Source organism: Topomyia yanbarensis, chromosome 1, assembly GCF_030247195.1.
Source record: "Topomyia yanbarensis strain Yona2022 chromosome 1, ASM3024719v1, whole genome shotgun sequence".
NCBI lineage: Eukaryota > Metazoa > Arthropoda > Insecta > Diptera > Culicidae > Topomyia > Topomyia yanbarensis.
In genome coordinates, this window is record NC_080670.1 from 9,912,484 (window position 1) to 9,931,178 (window position 18,695).

The 18,695-nt window shown below is 35.4% G+C and overlaps 1 protein-coding gene across 6 annotated transcripts in view; it reads left to right on the forward strand.

Moving 5' to 3' along the window:
- The first annotated feature begins 1,749 nt into the window (after window positions 1-1,749).
- LOC131676845 (juvenile hormone esterase) overlaps window positions 1,750-18,695 on the forward strand; it is a 32,661-nt gene continuing 15,715 nt past the window's right edge. The window contains exons 1-2 of one of the 6 annotated variants that reach the window (XM_058956209.1): window positions 1,750-2,229; window positions 7,091-7,338. In XM_058956209.1, the coding sequence (XP_058812192.1) occupies window positions 7,210-7,338 (129 nt within the window). In that variant the 5' untranslated portion in view covers window positions 1,750-2,229; window positions 7,091-7,209. The remainder of the gene's footprint in view (window positions 2,230-7,090; window positions 7,339-18,695) is intronic. The other 5 variants (XM_058956212.1, XM_058956208.1, XM_058956210.1 and 2 more) reach the window with 5 other exon arrangements.

Consider the following 18,695-nt stretch of genomic DNA (forward strand, 5'->3'; position numbering starts at 1 on the left):
ACGTTACACTAGGGTACAAAAGTACCCCATGCGTTTGATCGCAATTTTCACAGGTAAAAATGCAAACAAAAGAAATGTATAATATATCATTTTCATCGTTGCAAAACCAACTATGTAGGTGAAAGTGCGAATTTTTTAAAATTATGATACATAATCTGGTTGGAACAAAAAAAGTGAAAAAATCGCACTGTTGACTTTTTTTTCACAAAAAACGCAATCATTTTGCGAATTTTCAACCAATTTAAAAAATATCAAATGATTCTTAAAGTTGAAAGAATGGTCTAGGAACGGAATGAAATGAAATTTCGATGTTTTTGAAAAAGTTCAATTATTTGGAAGAGTGAAAGTTGAAATGGAGCGGAAATTGAAATGAAAAAAAAAAAATCTGACCTGTAATACGTTGGTAACACGTAACGCTACTGTTACAGCAGTTACTGTGTGCAAATTATACTTACAAGCAAATATTTTGAATAACTCTAAAAAATAGAAAATCAAATAAAAATCTTCATAAAAATTAATCAGCCTATGAAGAATGTTGCTTGCTACAGTACTGCTGATTGATTGTTATGAAAATCTAACACACGGTGTGGAAAAAACTGCGTTTTCGATTTTTGCCCATTCTCTGTTCAACTTTAAGGCTTAGTTCCGAACACATGCATATAGGGTTTTCGATTGATTGACACCGGTGTAGTGAAGTGCACTGAAACTGCACCGTTTTTGCACTTTCTAGCAGAAGTGCAGAAAACTGGGTATGTTCCATTGACACTTCTGCTAGAAAGTGCAAAACCAGTGCAATCCACTACACCGGTGTCAATCAATCGAAAATCCCAATACAAACGGAATATTTAATAAGCAGCGGTAAAATGGTACAAAAGCAAAACACATCAATGACGATGCTGAAAAACCGACGCTGCGGCGGAGAGCCAAACGATAATATCTCATTCATCATTAGTGTGAGGCTTATATATGTCATTTTACTACTCAACGAGAGGAGTACATGTCGTCATGGTACGGTGTGCAAAGAGGTGTGTTTATCAATCAGAAGTCATGTGTGTCCGCTCTATTTCCTAGATATCTGATGGCAGGGTTTTTCACCAGAAGTTTCAGATATGAGCTATATTTATAGCAGGAGGAGAAAAGAATGGAACAAATCAAAATGCAGTGCGGCAGCATCAGAGATTGCTTGTAGTGGTCGGGTGGGGGGAAAGTAAGCTGTAGAAGAAAGATATAAAGCCAAATACTTACAAAGTTTGTTTAGGTGTTTCATCGATTTTTTTCCGTGAGCGTGCGCGAACAGCTCAATGTTCAAAAAGGATTGCTTTTGGGAATGAGACTGTGAGCCCAAAAACAGCAAATCTGAACGCGCCGCTTTGGGTGAGATAGTAATATTATAGTAAAATCTGCAGAATATATTTGAAAGAGCCAATTTAAATATTTCGACCGCAAGAAACGATGTCCATTTGATGCTAGCACGTGGCCAGTACTTATTGTTAGACTGGACCGACGTCTATACACTATCACACCACCTTTATATGTGCCACCGGTTGAGTTAAAGCGTAACAGTTCCGCGAGGAAATTTAAGAGCGTGACCCGACAGCATGGCAAAAATCAGTTACTATCGTAAGATCGGTCTTTGATAGTCCCAAGAGATACTACCGCCATCAACAAGCCGACGCGCTGCACCACTACGAGGCGTAGTATACTGAGCACACGCATCGAGTAAGCCTCTCAGTTTCTCGCCAGCAGTCAGCTGGGCCGGTCGGATTTGTGGTGCTTTTTGTAGTGTTACCGACTTGTAGTGCCTTTCTGACAACAGCTAGTAATAACGATATTGGAAAACGTCGCGGCGTGATCGGGAATTTAAGAGTTAAATTTTGGCAAGTAAATAAATATACGAGCATGGAATGGAAGTAGCCCGATAAAGGTTATATTTATGCTGAACATGTATTAAAAGTCGTGAAAGAAGTGAATCCAATTATAATTAAATATCACCAAACTTCATTAGGACGTTCGCCAACATATTGCTTGTGATTCATATCTATTTGGCGTATTGGACAGGCGGAAGCGCGTAAAACTCGGTAGTGAATTTGCCAGCGCCAAGTGACTGAAAAGTAGAAAATTTCAATCAACAGAGGTTCGTGGTGCACTCAGAGAAGAAAGACAACACACAAAAATGTGCTAATAACAGAGCTTTCAAGATTAAGTAATAGTGCACAAAAATACGACCAAGTAAGCAAGCAGATGAAGAGAAGAGAAAAGTGCGAAAATTTCTGAGAGCTTTGATCGGCAAATGAGATAACTATCGTTTGTGTAATATGGAAGACTCGGTTGCGATAGCTGTCTTTGTTTACTGATTCATTGGTTCGATGAGATACATTTTCGAATGAACTTTTTTTTCGAGTTGTCAGGTTTTTTAATCAGCGAATAATATAACGGATAACAGATCTCGTTGATATAATTATAACACTATCAATCTAAATGAGCTGCATGAACAAAATAAGCGTATGAAGAAATCAGAATTGTCGAATATTCTATATAAATGGATTGGATTACACGATGCTACAGTGATATTGAACTTTTCAAGTGACCTAGTATAGGTTGAAGATCTCATCAAATGCAGCACAAAATTATGTATGAAACATGTATACTCTTAAAAATCTTGATCTATGACAAAAAATTTTTTTTGACTAATTATAGAATCCCACAGTGTGCGACAATATCTCACTAACACCTTAAAAGTTCATGCGAGAAAATTTCTAATTTGGAAAAAAAATTCACTCCGACACTTTTCAACCGATTTTGATGATAAGTAAGTCGTAAAAAGCGGAATGAAATTAAATTAAAAACGCTTCTTTATAAAAATGTTCAGCAAGTTCATATTTTTCATGAAAAAATCGCAAAATAATTGGCACGTTCGTATTGTTGTCCCAAAACTACACAACATTTTTAATAAAAGAACATAAAATAGCATAGAGTTGGAAAGGTCATTTCTTCTTTTTTCCAGTTCACTTCAAAAATTGAAAATCTATTAAAAATGACCGCATGGTCGCGTCTGCGGATGGTTAAATCCGTCATATCATACATGGACAACATATATAAAAACCCAAACGACCCACTGGGAACCCAATCTGTTAAGAGCGTGATCGCGATTATTTACAGTTGAGGGCTATAATTCGCTATGTAATTTTTAGAGTGTAGAAGGCGGTAACGTCGTTGATGCTGTGCAAACATTTTCAGCTGTTTATCAAACTTTCTCCAGTTTTGGCGTCCAACAACCATCATTCTTGAGCGTTTTTTCAAAACGTCATATCTGCAATGAGTTACTCTCTTTGTTTACTTTCTCTTTCGATTTTTACGGCGTCACTATAACACTTTTCACTTATTTTACAGTACAGATCGAAAGACGGTGGTTTTAACTAGCATATTATGCAAAGAGATGAGGGATAAATGTTAAAGTGACCGAATTATTAACAGAAGAGAAAATAAACAAAGAGAGTAACTCATTGCAGATATGACGTTTTGAAAAAACGCTCAAGCATTAGTTTATTTTTTTTTTGCGTCTTGGTATAAGACGGTGTTTTTGCGTTCATTCGCATGCGCCAAATGAACAATTCTTGGGGAGAGGTCGCGCAGTATACGAGAAAGAAGGCTAAAGCACCTCCCAAAATTTTTCAGAAATAAATTTAAGAAAAAAACATGTTTTTCGGTGACTCGTCACAAGTTTGTATCTTGTTTGGTTTGACCAAGCATTGAAAGAATGTTGAAAAAGATTGCTATTTCGAGCCACCAAAGGCAAAGGTCACGATACCTACTCGGTATGCTGAATGTAACAAAAACAGTTCCTTTCATATTGTGTGACTAGTCGGAAAAACTAAAGAAACTGTTGCTTTCATTCTTGTAGTGTTGATCTGTTGAAATGAGTGAGTCACAGAAGCAAGAGGCGGTGCTCCGGTTAAATACGGAGGCTATTGACTTCCGACCTTTCGCATAGGACACATAAGGTATTCGGGATATTAAATATTTGCTGAAGGTGACAATGGAGATTATGCTCATAGAAGTCGCCTTTACCGCATTACATCTTTGCACATCCACAGTATCTAAGACCATTACCTGAACCACAAACAATTTCTAAATTTGTGGTTGCTGTTCAGGTAATATTGACGGCAAAAGTGGCGTCAAGTATATCAAAATTAACAACCAGTACCATCATTGCGGAAGTCCATACTCGTGACCCGTAAGGGCAATTAATTAATTAAGAATTAAATCAGGAAGTGGAAGTTTACGAGATATGAATTAATGACCATTTATATAAAAGACCGCTGGTTCCCCGTAGCTAACGCATTGAACCAAATCAAATAAAATAATTGTATAATAAAAAAGTTATAGTTTTATAGAAAACTGAGCACAAAAGCTTTCCAAAAATGAAACTATATCGCTGGTGATTGCCCAGTTTAACAAAACTGTGATATCATGCTAGACATTGGTCAGAAAAAAGTTAGTTATTTAAATGACAAGCTTTTCAATTATACGCAAATTGCATTTCTGTTATAGGATAGTGCACTGTACGCTTTGTATAAACACCACGCATCTCACTCGAGCGTGCTAGGCCAAAAACATTTAAATTTGCTGATAACAATATAGCCAAGAAGCAGTTTTCGTGCCATTTTAAAGCAATAATATTTATATTAACACTTAATTTCATGCTTGTGCAGGTAATGCGTTCCGTACTCCTATTTTATTAACTTTGCTGATATGCAGAAACCCACACAGTAGCGGTAGGACTAACTGTCGTGATTTGGCTTTACTTTCCATCGGATGCCAACTGATGCGAAATCACATATTAGTCAATTAATCATAATAAACTAAATATTGCAACCAGTAGCAGCATTTTAGTTGCTTTACATGGTTTCCAGTTTATGTTTATGTTCGAAAACGAGGTGATCACACAGCGAACAGACAACAGTAGGCAATCACGGAGAGCGACTAAAATGGTGTAACCAGTTGAATCTATAGGTCAATAAGTTGGGATTATTGTTTCGATTTCATGTTTTCAGAATGTGAGAAGAAAAGAGAAAAATGATTCAATAAAATTAAACTCCCGTGCTTTCGGAATTGCGCTCTGATTTTCTCATTTTCGAAAGACCCTTACGTCTTCGTTATCCGTAGGTCTTTAATGCGCTAGGTGGAACAACTTCAATTAAAACTGTTTCTCAAATTGTGCGGTAATATGAACCTGTAATAAAATAGACATTACATCTTTTTTCAAGTAGTCGAACATCTTCCAATCTTTATGGTAATTGTGGAGAAAATTAGAGCAAAGTATTTTTATGTGGAAATCAAACCAATTTTTGAACAGATTAGTGTAAATATACTTGTTTTACGAAGCGACGATTTGACTTAGGAAGTGTAACCGAAATGATCATAGAAAGTTGGTATGTCACCTTACTTACTGTTCCGCACAGGGGAATTAAGTGCGATGTGTTCCTTTCCACGTGTCGGAAGCAAAAGATGTGGAAATTATTCATATTTATAATTTCTAGTTTTTTTGTGATGTCATAAATACATTCAACAAATTTTACGCAAATTAGAAGATATAAGTAATCAGTGTTAGGTGATTTTGTTTCGATTTGTGGACAATTTCTGGGCAATTTTCTTAAATAGATTAAATTCTGAGCAATTTTCTTAGTTGATTATGTCATTGAAATATATATATTTTGATCCTATTGACACCAAAAATCCTTCCTGAATGGGGCTCTGATCTACCAGTCATGAAAATCGTTTCATTTAAATAGATCAAAAAATTGTGTTAGCATGATGCCATAGAAATGGTATTAGTTGCAGGACGCCGGATCAAGAAAATAGAAGTTGAATCGTTTCTGCGCAACTACAAATCGCTTGCTTATTAAGAAGATTTTGTGAAGATTTCGAAATTCCTTTCGTTTTAACCATTTATGGACATTTTTCTACTCATTTCAATTTCGCTTCATCTATACCCTTTAAACGCGTAGTTTAGAACATCTTGCATTTTCCAGCACCGTCAAGGAATGTCATTTTCGACTTGCTCGTAAATACTTTGAACTCTAGAATATCCATTTGTGTGCTAGAGTAAATTGTAACTTGTAAATAAATAATAAAAATCAAATCAAACATCCACAATTTGTCGATTTGCCTTCTTGTGACAATTTAGTTTTTTAGCAATTTTAGTTTCTATTGTTGAAATTGTTTCCATTAGGAACTTTTCAAAAGTTCACTTAGTTTTAGTGACTATCTTAAGTCATCGTAATGAAAAGATTTGTACAATAATTTTTTAAAGCCCCTTTCGAAACACAATTCCGGCTACGGGCCTGCAGACCGTCCATCTCGAGAGTTGTTTAAAAACTAACGGTTTAGTCAAAGTTAAAATGAAATGTAAAAGAAAGTAAAATGATTGGTAACTGCCTTAAACACCTCATTCATTTGGAAAATTCTTAGAAATAAAAGGAGGTTTGGTAAACGTAATTATGGTTCATAATTCTCAGTTTTTTTCCAAACCAGGGCTCAAGTTATTTTAATGAGAATTTTAAGCTCATTTCACATGCACTCATATCGGCATTATTACACCGGAGATTGCTACATGGTGAAATGGACAAAAAATGCATAGACATCTATTTCAATTTTGTGCCCGTATCGTGAAATCTTGAAAAGAAACACCATGTTTAATTCAAGCAATTTTAAATTACCGACCCACATACCGTCCCATGGCGGCGATTCGGAAAATGACTTCTATAACGATCAAAATAAAATTGATCTCATGCTCGACCTCAATTTCATCAGTATAAGCCGATTCTGTGTGGGATGATATTTAATCTCTTCTAATGAGGGTACCGTCGAAGACAAAAGAATGAACCACTGAACACAAGATGTAAAAGAAAAATTGAAACACGAACGAATCGATAAATAAACGCAATAATTGGAAATTATGTTCGCAACTCATTTACAATGACCAAACGCAGCGTGGCGATAGCATGTGAACATTTAAATGGCGCGAAAAACACTTCGAAACATCACTTCGAACACGTTCAGCAAAGCTTATGTGTGTTAATTTCCTAAGTATTCCATCTCCGCCAGCAGCGTCACGAAACGACGGTTGAAAAGAGTCGAACTTGAACATCATCTTCAGGAGCAAATCGTCGACATCCAGCTCGCGGGAGAAGTAATGCGCGTGAAGAAATGTACACAATGTTGAAGTTGCTAATATTGTCACTGCTCTACATCGGGACGCGGTCAAGCTATGCACTGCCACCGTCCACGTTCGGGGACGCGTTAGCCAGCGCCGGTGAGCTGTCCAACAAGCTGAAGGTAAGTGTCTTGTTTTCTATTCTCATTTTCCCACCAACTGGTAGTTAGTATGCAATCTTATGTAACACCAACACTGATCTGTGGTTGTACCTACCGCATATTTTGGCGAGCAGTGTCCTCGCATGTTAATGCAGCCAACGGGGCGATTTCGTCTCTTTCGATCTCTACCGGCTGTTCAGATGTAATCCATTGTTCGGCTAGTATTTTGCAGATAGTCATAAAATGCCAAAATCGTTTCATAAGCGAACGATTCCAGTTGGTATGCTAATTTAAGCATATCACACATAATAATATGGTGTGATGTTTTTGAAGTTTGACTATATGAAAACGGGTTCAATTTAAATAAATATTTAGCAAAATGTATTAGCAACGCTCATTTGGGAGTCAGTGAACTAAGCGAAAAGATAAGATGCAGATATCTAGGTACCACAGTAAAGATGAGCATTGTATTAGAAACTTCCAAATTGGTCACATAAGCAACGGTTGCTTTTCGTTAAATTATGCATACATTTGAATACCTGGTTAACGTATCGATCACGTAAGCATTATTTACAGAAACGTTGTCGTTTTGAGTAATATTTTTGAAAATGTGTAACCCCAAATATGTCAAATATGTTTTATTTCGTATCCACTGACATAAAGTCTATTGGTCATCCCGAGTCATATTACACAGTTCACACCAAATCGAACTGCACAGTTTGAAAGTGTGATGAATCAAAAGTGTGATCAAAAGTGCAACTCCTTTCACCTGACAGATTTTTGACTTTGAAAAGTGTCAAAAATAGACTTCTTCTTACTTTTACTAGCTGTTAGGATTGCATGGCTGCCAGTCTCGCGATTTTTATAATATATTTGATCGAAATAGTTATTTTTTTGTCGATTTCGTATCATTTCATTTGGCAACCGAAAAACTGTAGCGAAGTGCATCAAAAATCCAGCTTTGGAAGTAATAAACAATAATGATGGCATTTCATCCATGAAAACGTTTCCTCTGTCAAGGTATTAGCGCATTTACCCTAAATTCCACACAGCGTTTCCCGATTGAAAGGAACAGCCGCTATCCATGAAACACCGCATCTGTCATAATACCGTTTGTTTGCATAACGAAGGGCTTAGTGATTCAGCACTTTCAGAGAAGTTCAAACATAATATATAGATTAAATAATTGATAAAACTGGTTTATTGAGATAAACATATCAATCAAAATGTGATTTAGAAATATCATTACATTTGGGACAAAATAGGAAATGTTTTCAAATCAATGGTGTGGCGCGATAGTGGCAGTATTCCCTGAAACCTGTCCAAAAGTCGAAATTGGCTTTGATTGACTTTCAAAAGTATAGTAAATTATCACATATTACTTTGAATAGAGGAAAGTGGTCGGTTGCCGGCACTGGTCGGTTGTCGGCACCCCTGCGTAGCTTTTGACAGAAAGCAGACATGGACATTCTTTTAAATATTATTTGTGTGCTATATTAGCACGATCTTTTTGCGCCGATTGCAGAAGCACCAGTTTTTCACATACACATATTGTGGTTCTGATGAAGAATGAAGTTCAAAATGCCTTTGATGCTTGTTGAAATGAATAAACTTCCTTTTTCCTATGAATCTTGATGATTTTCATTCATATATTTCCATTTTTACTAAATTTTAGGGTGCCGACAACCGGCCACATTTTTCAAAATGACAAAGAATCATCATTTTACTCAATCGTTAATAATTTTTTTTCATGTTGACAAATTAAATTAATGTAAATATTGCAACACAAAAACTCACAAGTGATCAAAAACAACATAATGTACAAGTGTAGGTACAAACTTCCTTGTTGGTTAGCAGTAACATCTAATGCGCGTTTAACCCACTTCCTTTCACTGCAATTTAATGCACAATATTCATCTGTTGTAATAAAAACCGCAAATGTGAAGCAAAAGCTACCGGCATTTTGAATAAGTGAAGTGCTTTTTAACCACCTCTTCAGAAGCTTTCTGAGCAAGTGTCAAAAACCAAATCGAAAGAATGTACGAAGCGCCGTCTCAGATTGCAATGAGCAGACATTTATCACTTTTTCAATGACATTCGTGAGCCCAGCCAGTCAGTTTTTACTAGGTACCTACTGGTTACGTCTCCTCTTTATATGAAGGCGTCAAAATAGCTTACATAATTGTGGAAAACGGAAATGAACCACACATGATCATAATCATCGTTTCGAAATCTTTGAAATGAAATGTTTAAAAATGATATATAAGTCGGCGTAACTTTATCGGCTCAATCGCTGTTGGCATTGACAATGACAGTGGAATCATAAGCGTTTCATATTTACTCAGCTTAGTATTGAGCGTGCATTGTTTTTTTGGCGCGGAGCGACGCATTAAAGCAGTTGCGTTTTTAACAGTCAACGTCAATTAGTTGGTTTGCCTAACGAGAAACTCTTGAGTCCTCCGTCTCAATTAGTGTCTGGTATAAGCCATTATACCGCGTGCCAATCTGCCACCAATAATTTATTACTAGAGTGTGTTATGATCAAAATTTAATTTTGATTTACAATTCAATATAGATAAGAAAAAATCTAATATTATTTCTGTCGACTATCCTGGGCGCACTGCTTTTCGCTTCTTCCCGGTCAAACCATTCGGAATTTGATTCGGAATCCTGAATGGAGTCAGTATGGATTCCAAATCAAATGCAACAACCGATTCTGAGTGGAAAGTGAGTTGTTGAAAGTGCAAAACCAGTGCAATCCACTACACCGGTGTCAATCAATCGAAAATCCCACATCTGTCGCTTGCTGATTACTCCGTCTGACTTTTCCCTCGCTTGTGTTTGTGTCCATGTCATCGTCGCTAGAGCTTTAATTTTCGCTGTTACATGTTTGGTGCTTTTCGGGTTTTTGTGTGACTCTGGTAACTGTTGGCTTGAGGGTACTATGGGATATTGTTTCTCAGGCATTTAATTTTTGGCCGGCTGTCTGTGGTGTTGGTTGTAATAAATGAGTCTTTTTAGTTGTTTTGGCACATGGCGACGTAGTGTGCCATCTGGTTACAAAACTGGCACGTGAACGTCTGTCCAGGGCATTTGCGTAGGGTTCTTTATATGTACCTTAAGATGATCTTCCCTCGAAAGTCAAGTAAGACGATATAGATTGGCACCAGCCGAATCCCGCCAACCCGAATGCCAGTGGAAAAGTGTCTCCAAGTGTCGTTTGTGATAGACTCCACTTCTCCATACTTCGACATGAATCCTTTAAGCGGTTTCATACCAGGGTTACCACATTCACAGATTTTTCTGTAATGTCACAGATTTTTTTCACAATTTTTGATCACAGATTCTTTTTCACAGATGACAGATTTTTGGCCTTTGATAAAAATTTCACAGATTTTCACAGATTTTTGGAAATATTGTGATTTTTCACAATTTTTTTGGAAAGATTCACAGATTTGTTTCCTGTTTTAGTAATCACAGATGGTAAAAAGATTTTTTTGGCCGAAACACAGATTTCAATGTGACATCCTTGTTTTATACCTTTGTATTTTTCCAGAAATCGAAAAATATTGTATTACTTTATCTGATCGTACAACTCCTTGAAAATATTTTCCCAAGTTTTCATAGAGATCTAAGCAATAGATCTAAATTTACAGCGCTTCGGAGCGAGGCTACCAAGAGCAGTGGTAACTTGAAATTTTAAATCGACGAATTTCGCGCCAATTCGTATTCGGAGTTGGCAGCACCCGCTCAGATTTTAATGAAACTTTATGTACATGAAAACTTTGTCACAAAAAGCCACTTTGCATACTTTGTTTTTCCAAAAATGATCTAGACTGTCTTTTGAAAAGGGCCAAACTTTTTTTACCATTTTTTTTTTCAAATGTATTTAAAATCGATTTTAAAAGCTTAAAGTCGATTTACAAAAAAACATTTTTGAATTGAATGAAATTTTGTTCCAAGATAGAGAATTATATTCCCTACCTACCGTCAAAAATTCAAGTTGGGCATTTTCAAGGAAAAAAAGTTATTTAAAAAAACTTCCTTGTCCAAACTGAATTTTTTTTCTTCAGTGTATTTTTATAGAAAACTAAACCAATAAAAGTCATAATCATCTCAGAATCCAAAAAAAAAAACTCAGTTTGTGAAAATATATTGTCTAATTTAGCAACCAAGCATATTTTTATTAAGGGGTTAATACTTTTTCATTTTTCATATAATCGAAAAAATTTTATTACTTCATCTGCAAGTACAACTCTTGAGAATGTTTTCCCAAATTTTTATAGAGATCCGAGACATAGATCGAATGTTACAGCGCTTCCAAGCGCGCTTCGTTTACCAAGAGCAATAGTAAATTGAAATTTCAAACTCGATTATCTCGAAATGTCGTCTTACTAAATATGGGTTTTCCGTGATCACGATTGCCGAATACTCAATCAATTTTCTTAAATATTTTTTCAATTGATCGTAATTAATTTTTCTCGTACTTTAACGATTCCTTTTTTATTCATAAATTTTTGTGTCATGGATAAGATTTTTTAATACAATTTTTAGAGCTTAAAACGACGATTTTTTACTGCAAACGTTCTCGAATGCAGGAAAAAATATTATTTATTCAACTAATCGTTAAGGTACGAGGAATACTCATATACTATTTTTTTTAAATTTTGGGATTTTAGATGATCTATTGGTCTTCAATCGTGATCACCGCAAACCTCTTAAATAAAAAAAGGGTGTTGGGGAAAAAGCCATAACTTCGCCAATCATCAATTGATTTTTATAAACTTATGCTTGTTTATTTCACTGAAAAATGTACTATCAAAATATTATAAGTTTGGTGTAATGAAATCATTGCTTTTTTCCTTTACTTAAATTCAAACTTTCTTGATATTTCTTTCATTTGAATTTTACATAATTATTTATTTATTTTTATATACAACATTTGTCTTAAAACTTGCATGCTTTTTTGTATTATTTCTATACAAGGAAAATATTTTTGGTTCATCTTATGAATTAAAATACCCTTTCATCTCTACTTTGCCACTGGGAATAGGTACAAAACTGTGAAATTTTTGAGTTTTAAATATTGTTTTGGCGTTATTATGCAGCTCTTCGAGTTCTTCTGACATTTTGTTGTACTGTTCAGTGAATATGTAGCAGAAAATTAATTTTGTGATGTTTTTATCAGTTTGTTCAACGCCCAGTTATATAACTCTCGGGGAGTTGTTATGGTATTTCGATAGTCGCGAGCAGTACTGGCTGTTTTTGCCATTCGCTTGAGAGTGCCACTAATAGCATCACAAGGTCCTTTTTCCATGGGATGCTGCAGCAAAATGCCATCCTGCGCTTAACTCATACTTTGACTGGAATCTACACAAGCTTGCGAAGGTTTGCTTATTTTTGTATTGTGCTGCTGCTCCACCAGACATAAAATAAATTTTAGAAAAGTTTGTCAATTGTTTCATAAAATTTATCAGTTTTGAGAGGAATAAATGAACTGCAGTCTTCAAGTCTTCCAGTCTTCTAGTCTTCCGATCTTCCAATCTGCCAGTCTTCATTCAAGTTTGTTATGAATATATACCAAATTCGTTACTCATACTTTTTGCATGTATCAGACAACTAGCAGCTAGGAAAATGGATCCTGACATGATTATGACCTTCATTGGTTTAGTTTTCGATAAAAATACACTGAAAAAAAAATTCAGTTTGGGCAAGGAAATGTTTTTTTCAAATAACTTTTTTTTACTTGAAAGTGCCCAACTTGAATTTTTGATGGTATGTAGGGAACATAACTATCTATCTTGGAACAAAATTTCATTCAAATCAAAAATGTTTTTTTGTAAATCGACTTTAAATTTTTTAAATCGATTTTTTTCAGTGTAGGAGTCAATGAAGAATTTTTTCAATATTTTTATTCCAAAATTTGACTAATTTTGTGAAAATCACTCCTACAACATTTTTTTATAGGACTTGTCATTTTTAGACTAGAGCCATTTGAAAAAATTGGTAAAAAGTTTGGCCCTTTTCCAAAGACAGGCTAGATCATTTTTGGAAAAACAAAGTATGCAAAGTGGCTTTTTGTGACAAAGTCTTCATGTACAGAAAGTTTCATTAAAATCTGAGAGGATGCTGCCAACATTTGTTCGAGTTCGCGCAATTCGTCTAATCCAAAAAATAATCAAATAGATTAGTTAAATAATTTCTATTTACGAAAATAAAAACAAATAAATAACTCAATTCACATACAAACGAAAATAGGTGGACATTCACATGATAATGCGAAAGTCTTATGGACTAACATGTGAACACATTAACTTACACCCTCCAGGCACGTGCTTCCGATCTCCCGCCAATAGTGTAGCGTGTAGTATAGGGGCCTGTTTCTTGTTGCGTGTCGTTCGCAGCAAGGCCTTTCCTCACAAGTAGCGATTTTCGTGCGTAAACACTAATTCTGAGCCAAATTATCTAATTACTAATAAGTATTGTATGGTTGGTAGCTTTTTTTTGAAGATTTCGCGCGCCGTAAGGATTTCCGTTGTTTCGAAATAACGATTGTAGATCTTGTACCATTGTATGCAAGGTAAGCTTTGTTATTGCCACTTTGAAATACCACTGAAATTAAATGGAAGTAAAATATAGAGTCGTAGTAAGATCAAATTTAGAGCTTATGTTTACTATCCAAACTAATAAACGTAACGTGTCAAAACATTTGATGGGTTGCTTTGCAGAGACGATTTGCATCAAGGTATCAATGAAATATGGATTTTACTGTACACACAACCGTAAAATAACCTACAGAATTAAGTTCTTTTAACTAAAATTTAGGTACTTTTGAGCTGTGCGTCGCTTAGTGTTGTGAAAAACAAAACGAGAGATTCGACTCAGTAAAGTACTTTTAAGTTGTTTGGGGTATACTCAAAATTAGGTAAATTCAACTTAAATTTAAGTAAATTAAACTCAAGGTTGAGTTATTATTTTTGTCGTAGTTAAATGGAAACTACCTTCAACACGGTTTACCTAATTTTACCTTCCTGCACGATACCACGAGATTGAGTCAAAAGTACTGAATTTTAGGTAGTTTTTCGGTGGCGTGTAGAGCAAGCATCAACTACAAAACTACGGGGAAAAATAATGATACGTTTTTGACAACGTTGTCCAATTTCGAAAGCTTTTCTCACTAGAATCACGAATATATGGTATTTTATAATGTCGATTTGGCTTGACCCCGAAATTCACTTTAACCCTGTCAGTCAGTATGTAGACATTTTGGCAGTAGTTCGGTTTAGAACCGCCTCATTTACAGATTAGTGCCGAGCAAAGCGACAAGATAATCTATATCTAAATCGTTTGAGTAGATATTCCATTTAAAAACTTGCATGTCCTCGATAACATGACACACTCCAACAAAAAACAAACCGAACCCCGGTGCGGTGCCAATTTCCAGGTAATAACCGCTATTGTTAGCACGAAACCATAGTGAGCAGGTCCGCTCTTAAATTTGGTTCATACTTGAAAATCTATTAACACCTTGGTTCGCAAGTCGTGCTGGAAATAAATACTACAAATAAATATTAGTTAGTGTTCGGTACAACGCAGACGTAAAAGCGACCTTGCGCCGAGGAACGGGGGGAACAAAAAGTGCACGCATTGGTTGCCATTGTAGGGTGGTTTGACGTATATGCCTTGTCTCAAAATGACTAATTTAATACTAGCAGATAGCATTGGGAGTGCGGTCAGGTTTCTAATACTTTTTCAGCACGGGCATAATGTTTGGATTCAAATAGAACGTAGTATGCTATTCCAAAACTAATACATCGATTGGATTTAAAAATTAAAAACTTATTTTGTGTTTTGCCAAGCATAAATATTAGCCTCGTGAACCACCCTAACATTCCAAGATTGGCTTTCGTGAGAATTTGTTGATTTAAATCTTGTTTAATGGACAAAAATAATTGACATAGCTAGCTAGAGGCGTCCGGTGCACGAACAGATGCAAACAATCGTGGATTCTGGATAATCATCGTGAGCATTTCCATACAGTGTCATTGGAATCGAGTATAAAATATTTTTTGGGGTTGATAGTAGACCAAAAATCTCAGCCTCTATTTATCCTACCAGCAGAAAAAAATTGTTGATGCAACTAATATTTTCAACATTTTACCACGACGATTGTGGCATTCGTCTCAATGGAAAGAATAGGAAGGTGTAGATAGGGATGGAAACAAATTGTCGCTCAAATCTCGAGCTTTGCATATTTAAAAAGGCGTAAATACTGCTTTCTCTCTGTTGTCGTCGTTCGCTAAGATTTCCGTAACTGATCCGTTGATACTGCACTGTTGTCGAATATGAACATATCCTCAGCAGTAAACTAGAATGTGCTTCATTGTTGTTGGGATTCCGCAGTAGTAGGAGTTCAGCGGGGGTTGTGCTTGCATTAGGTTTGTTCCAGTACCAGGAGAAACTGGAAGTACTCCGGAGCAAACAGGGAGAAAATCGTTCCTGTACTATCTTCTTCTCTTTTTTCTTCTTCTGGTGGCAAACCGGAGTGAAAAGGAGCAAGAATTTTTTGCTCCGGAGCAACAGGGAGTAACTTCCATGTACTGGAACAAACCTATTATGTACAATAAATAATGTTGCATAATATTACCACAGATAACAGATGTTTAGGATCGATTCAAAATGTGTGTAAACCTGAATTGCTGAATAAATAGGACGTCTGGAAAACGTTTGCAGGTGGCCTAGTCATCGATGCAATGCAGTTGGAGTGCACCTGTCAAACACGTGTAGAAAACAACTGCTTAGATGGCAAATGTAAAACATTGATTTCCAACGTTATTAATTTTAAAGTTCACACAGATTTTTAAAACAGTGACATTGTAGCCTGAATGTCTATTATTTGAGATATTACTAACCCAACTCTTGGCAGTTTCAGCAAATATTGCTTGTTTTTCTTGTCTATCTCGGGGAAAATAGTTTGAGTTGAACAAATTTACATCTGCGTCTCATCTTTGGGTTTATTTGACTGGATTATTTTTTTTTGTATCTAAAGATTGTTTGAGCATGTTCAGGAGTGTTTCAGTTCTAGATTCATAATTTTGACAGTTCTATAATATAAAACTGAAATTTTTAAAACTAGAACTTGCTTTCCCCAGCAGTAGTTTTAGCGGATGTTCTATTCAATTTTAAATTCATGTCTCGCCATGCTTTCAGCGTTACTGCATTCAAATTTATTTTTCCCCAGTCTATCGGGTCTAAGTGTTTGTGCTGAAAACTTGGCAAGTATTTAAAACACAGTTCTAAACGTGTTTTAAAATCAGTAACAACTAGAACGGCGTCGTATAACAGTTTTAAATTTTAAAACAAAACTGTTCGAAATTATAAAACAAAACGCTCTGCTGGGGATGTGAATGTTTCAGTTCCAGTTCTACTTTGAAACTCCTATACAAAATAAAACGCTCCTGAACATGCCCTTTTAGTTAGCAAAAGATATTTGAATTGACGAAACAACAAGTTTTTCGTTTGTTTATTTCTCATGAATTCGTTTGTTAAAAAAAGTATTTTATTGTAGCGACTATAATTAAAATAATGATTATCTTTACACATATTTTCTACCTAGTTACCTTCCGATTGTTGTACAAAATGGAGAAAAACTGTCATTTCTCTCCGGAGATAGTCCGAGAGCATAAAAATTATTGTTACTACTTGATAAAATCAAAAATATAATTTGAGAGGTGAATGACCTTAAGATTAAAAACTCTATAAAAATAATTGATGCAACTAAAGAAATGCTATCTTTGAATCACATTGACATGTATATAACCAATATTTTCTTAAAATTAACCAAAAACGCTGGTATATTTTTAACCCTAGAACCACAGAGAACAGACATCCATGATCGAACAAAAATATTTAAAAAACGTGTGTAAACATTTGAATTAATATACGAAAAATACTAGCGCCGCCACACCAACCTATCCCAACTACCCGTCAAATCGATTCCGGAACCGGTTCGAAATCCTGGATGGATTCAGCATGGAATCTAGCTCAAAGAAAACAACCGATTCCGACTCTATCGGTTGACACATTTGAGCTGGAATTCATGCTGGAAGTCCGAATCGGTTCCGGACTAGTTTGACTGGGTAGAGGAATAACCGCTGTCAATTCTGTCGAACTCAGCTACAAAAAACATGACGACAGTAGCGCACCTGGTTCAGATATCCAAACTACCTTCGAAACCGTTAGAGATTTTACACAAGTTGAATGCTGAAGATGGACGTCTGTTCTCTGTGCTAGAACGTTGCACTTGCGTTTTCCTTCCTAGAACGTTGCATTGGGATACAAATGTACTCCACGTGTTTGATTGTAATTTTTTCTGGTAAAATGCAAACATAAAAATGAATAATACATCATTTTCTTCATTTTTTAATTGCGAAAGCAGCTGTGTAAGTTGAAGTACGGAATTTATTGAATCAATGATACATAAATTGGTTTAAACATAAAAAAGTGAAAAAATCGCGATTTTGACTTTTTTCACAAAAATTACTAAAACTTTTCAATTTTTTAACCAATTTGAAAAAAATAAAATGATTTTAAACGTTGAAAAGATGGTCTAGAAACGGTATTAAATGGAGTTCCGATATTTTTGAAAAAGTGCTATTATTTGGAAGCGTGAAAGTTTAAAAATCGTGTTTTGGAAAATACCACGAAATAGGGTAGAAATTGAAATGAAAATTATATTTCTGACTAGTAATACATTGGTAACACGCAACGTTACTGCTACAGAAATTACTGTGTGCAAATTATACTTGCGAGCCATTGTTTTGAAAAACTATAAAAAATAAACAATAAACATCAGCAAAAATGAGAAAAAAATTTCCAACTTCAAAATTAAATTAAACTAATTGAATTAATGATTAAAAACGATTATATAATACTAATTGTTACTTACGTAGTAAAACAACCAGTATTCAAACTGGTATTGTGCAACCGTAAACTGGAGTACAAATCTAGCCAAACATGTCAAATGGTCCTAAGAGCAAATGACAGTTGCTCTTTGTTTACTTTCTCTTTCGCTAATAACTCGGCAGTTTATACGTTTGTTACTCAACTTTTAGCAGAATAAGCTAGTTAAAATCAGAGTTTTTCGATATATCCTGTAACAATACCGAAAAGTTTTAAGATGACGCCGTAATAATCGAAAGAGAAAGTAAACAGAGGCTCTCATTTGCACTTAGGACCATTTGACATGTTTGTCGAGAAATGTCCCACGCCAACTTCCACGAAAGCTATAAACAAACTGGCTATATCACCTTTTCCTATTCATACTAGGAACTCTAAATTGAATTATAGTTAAGGTCCCAGGTCGGTAAATGCCGAAT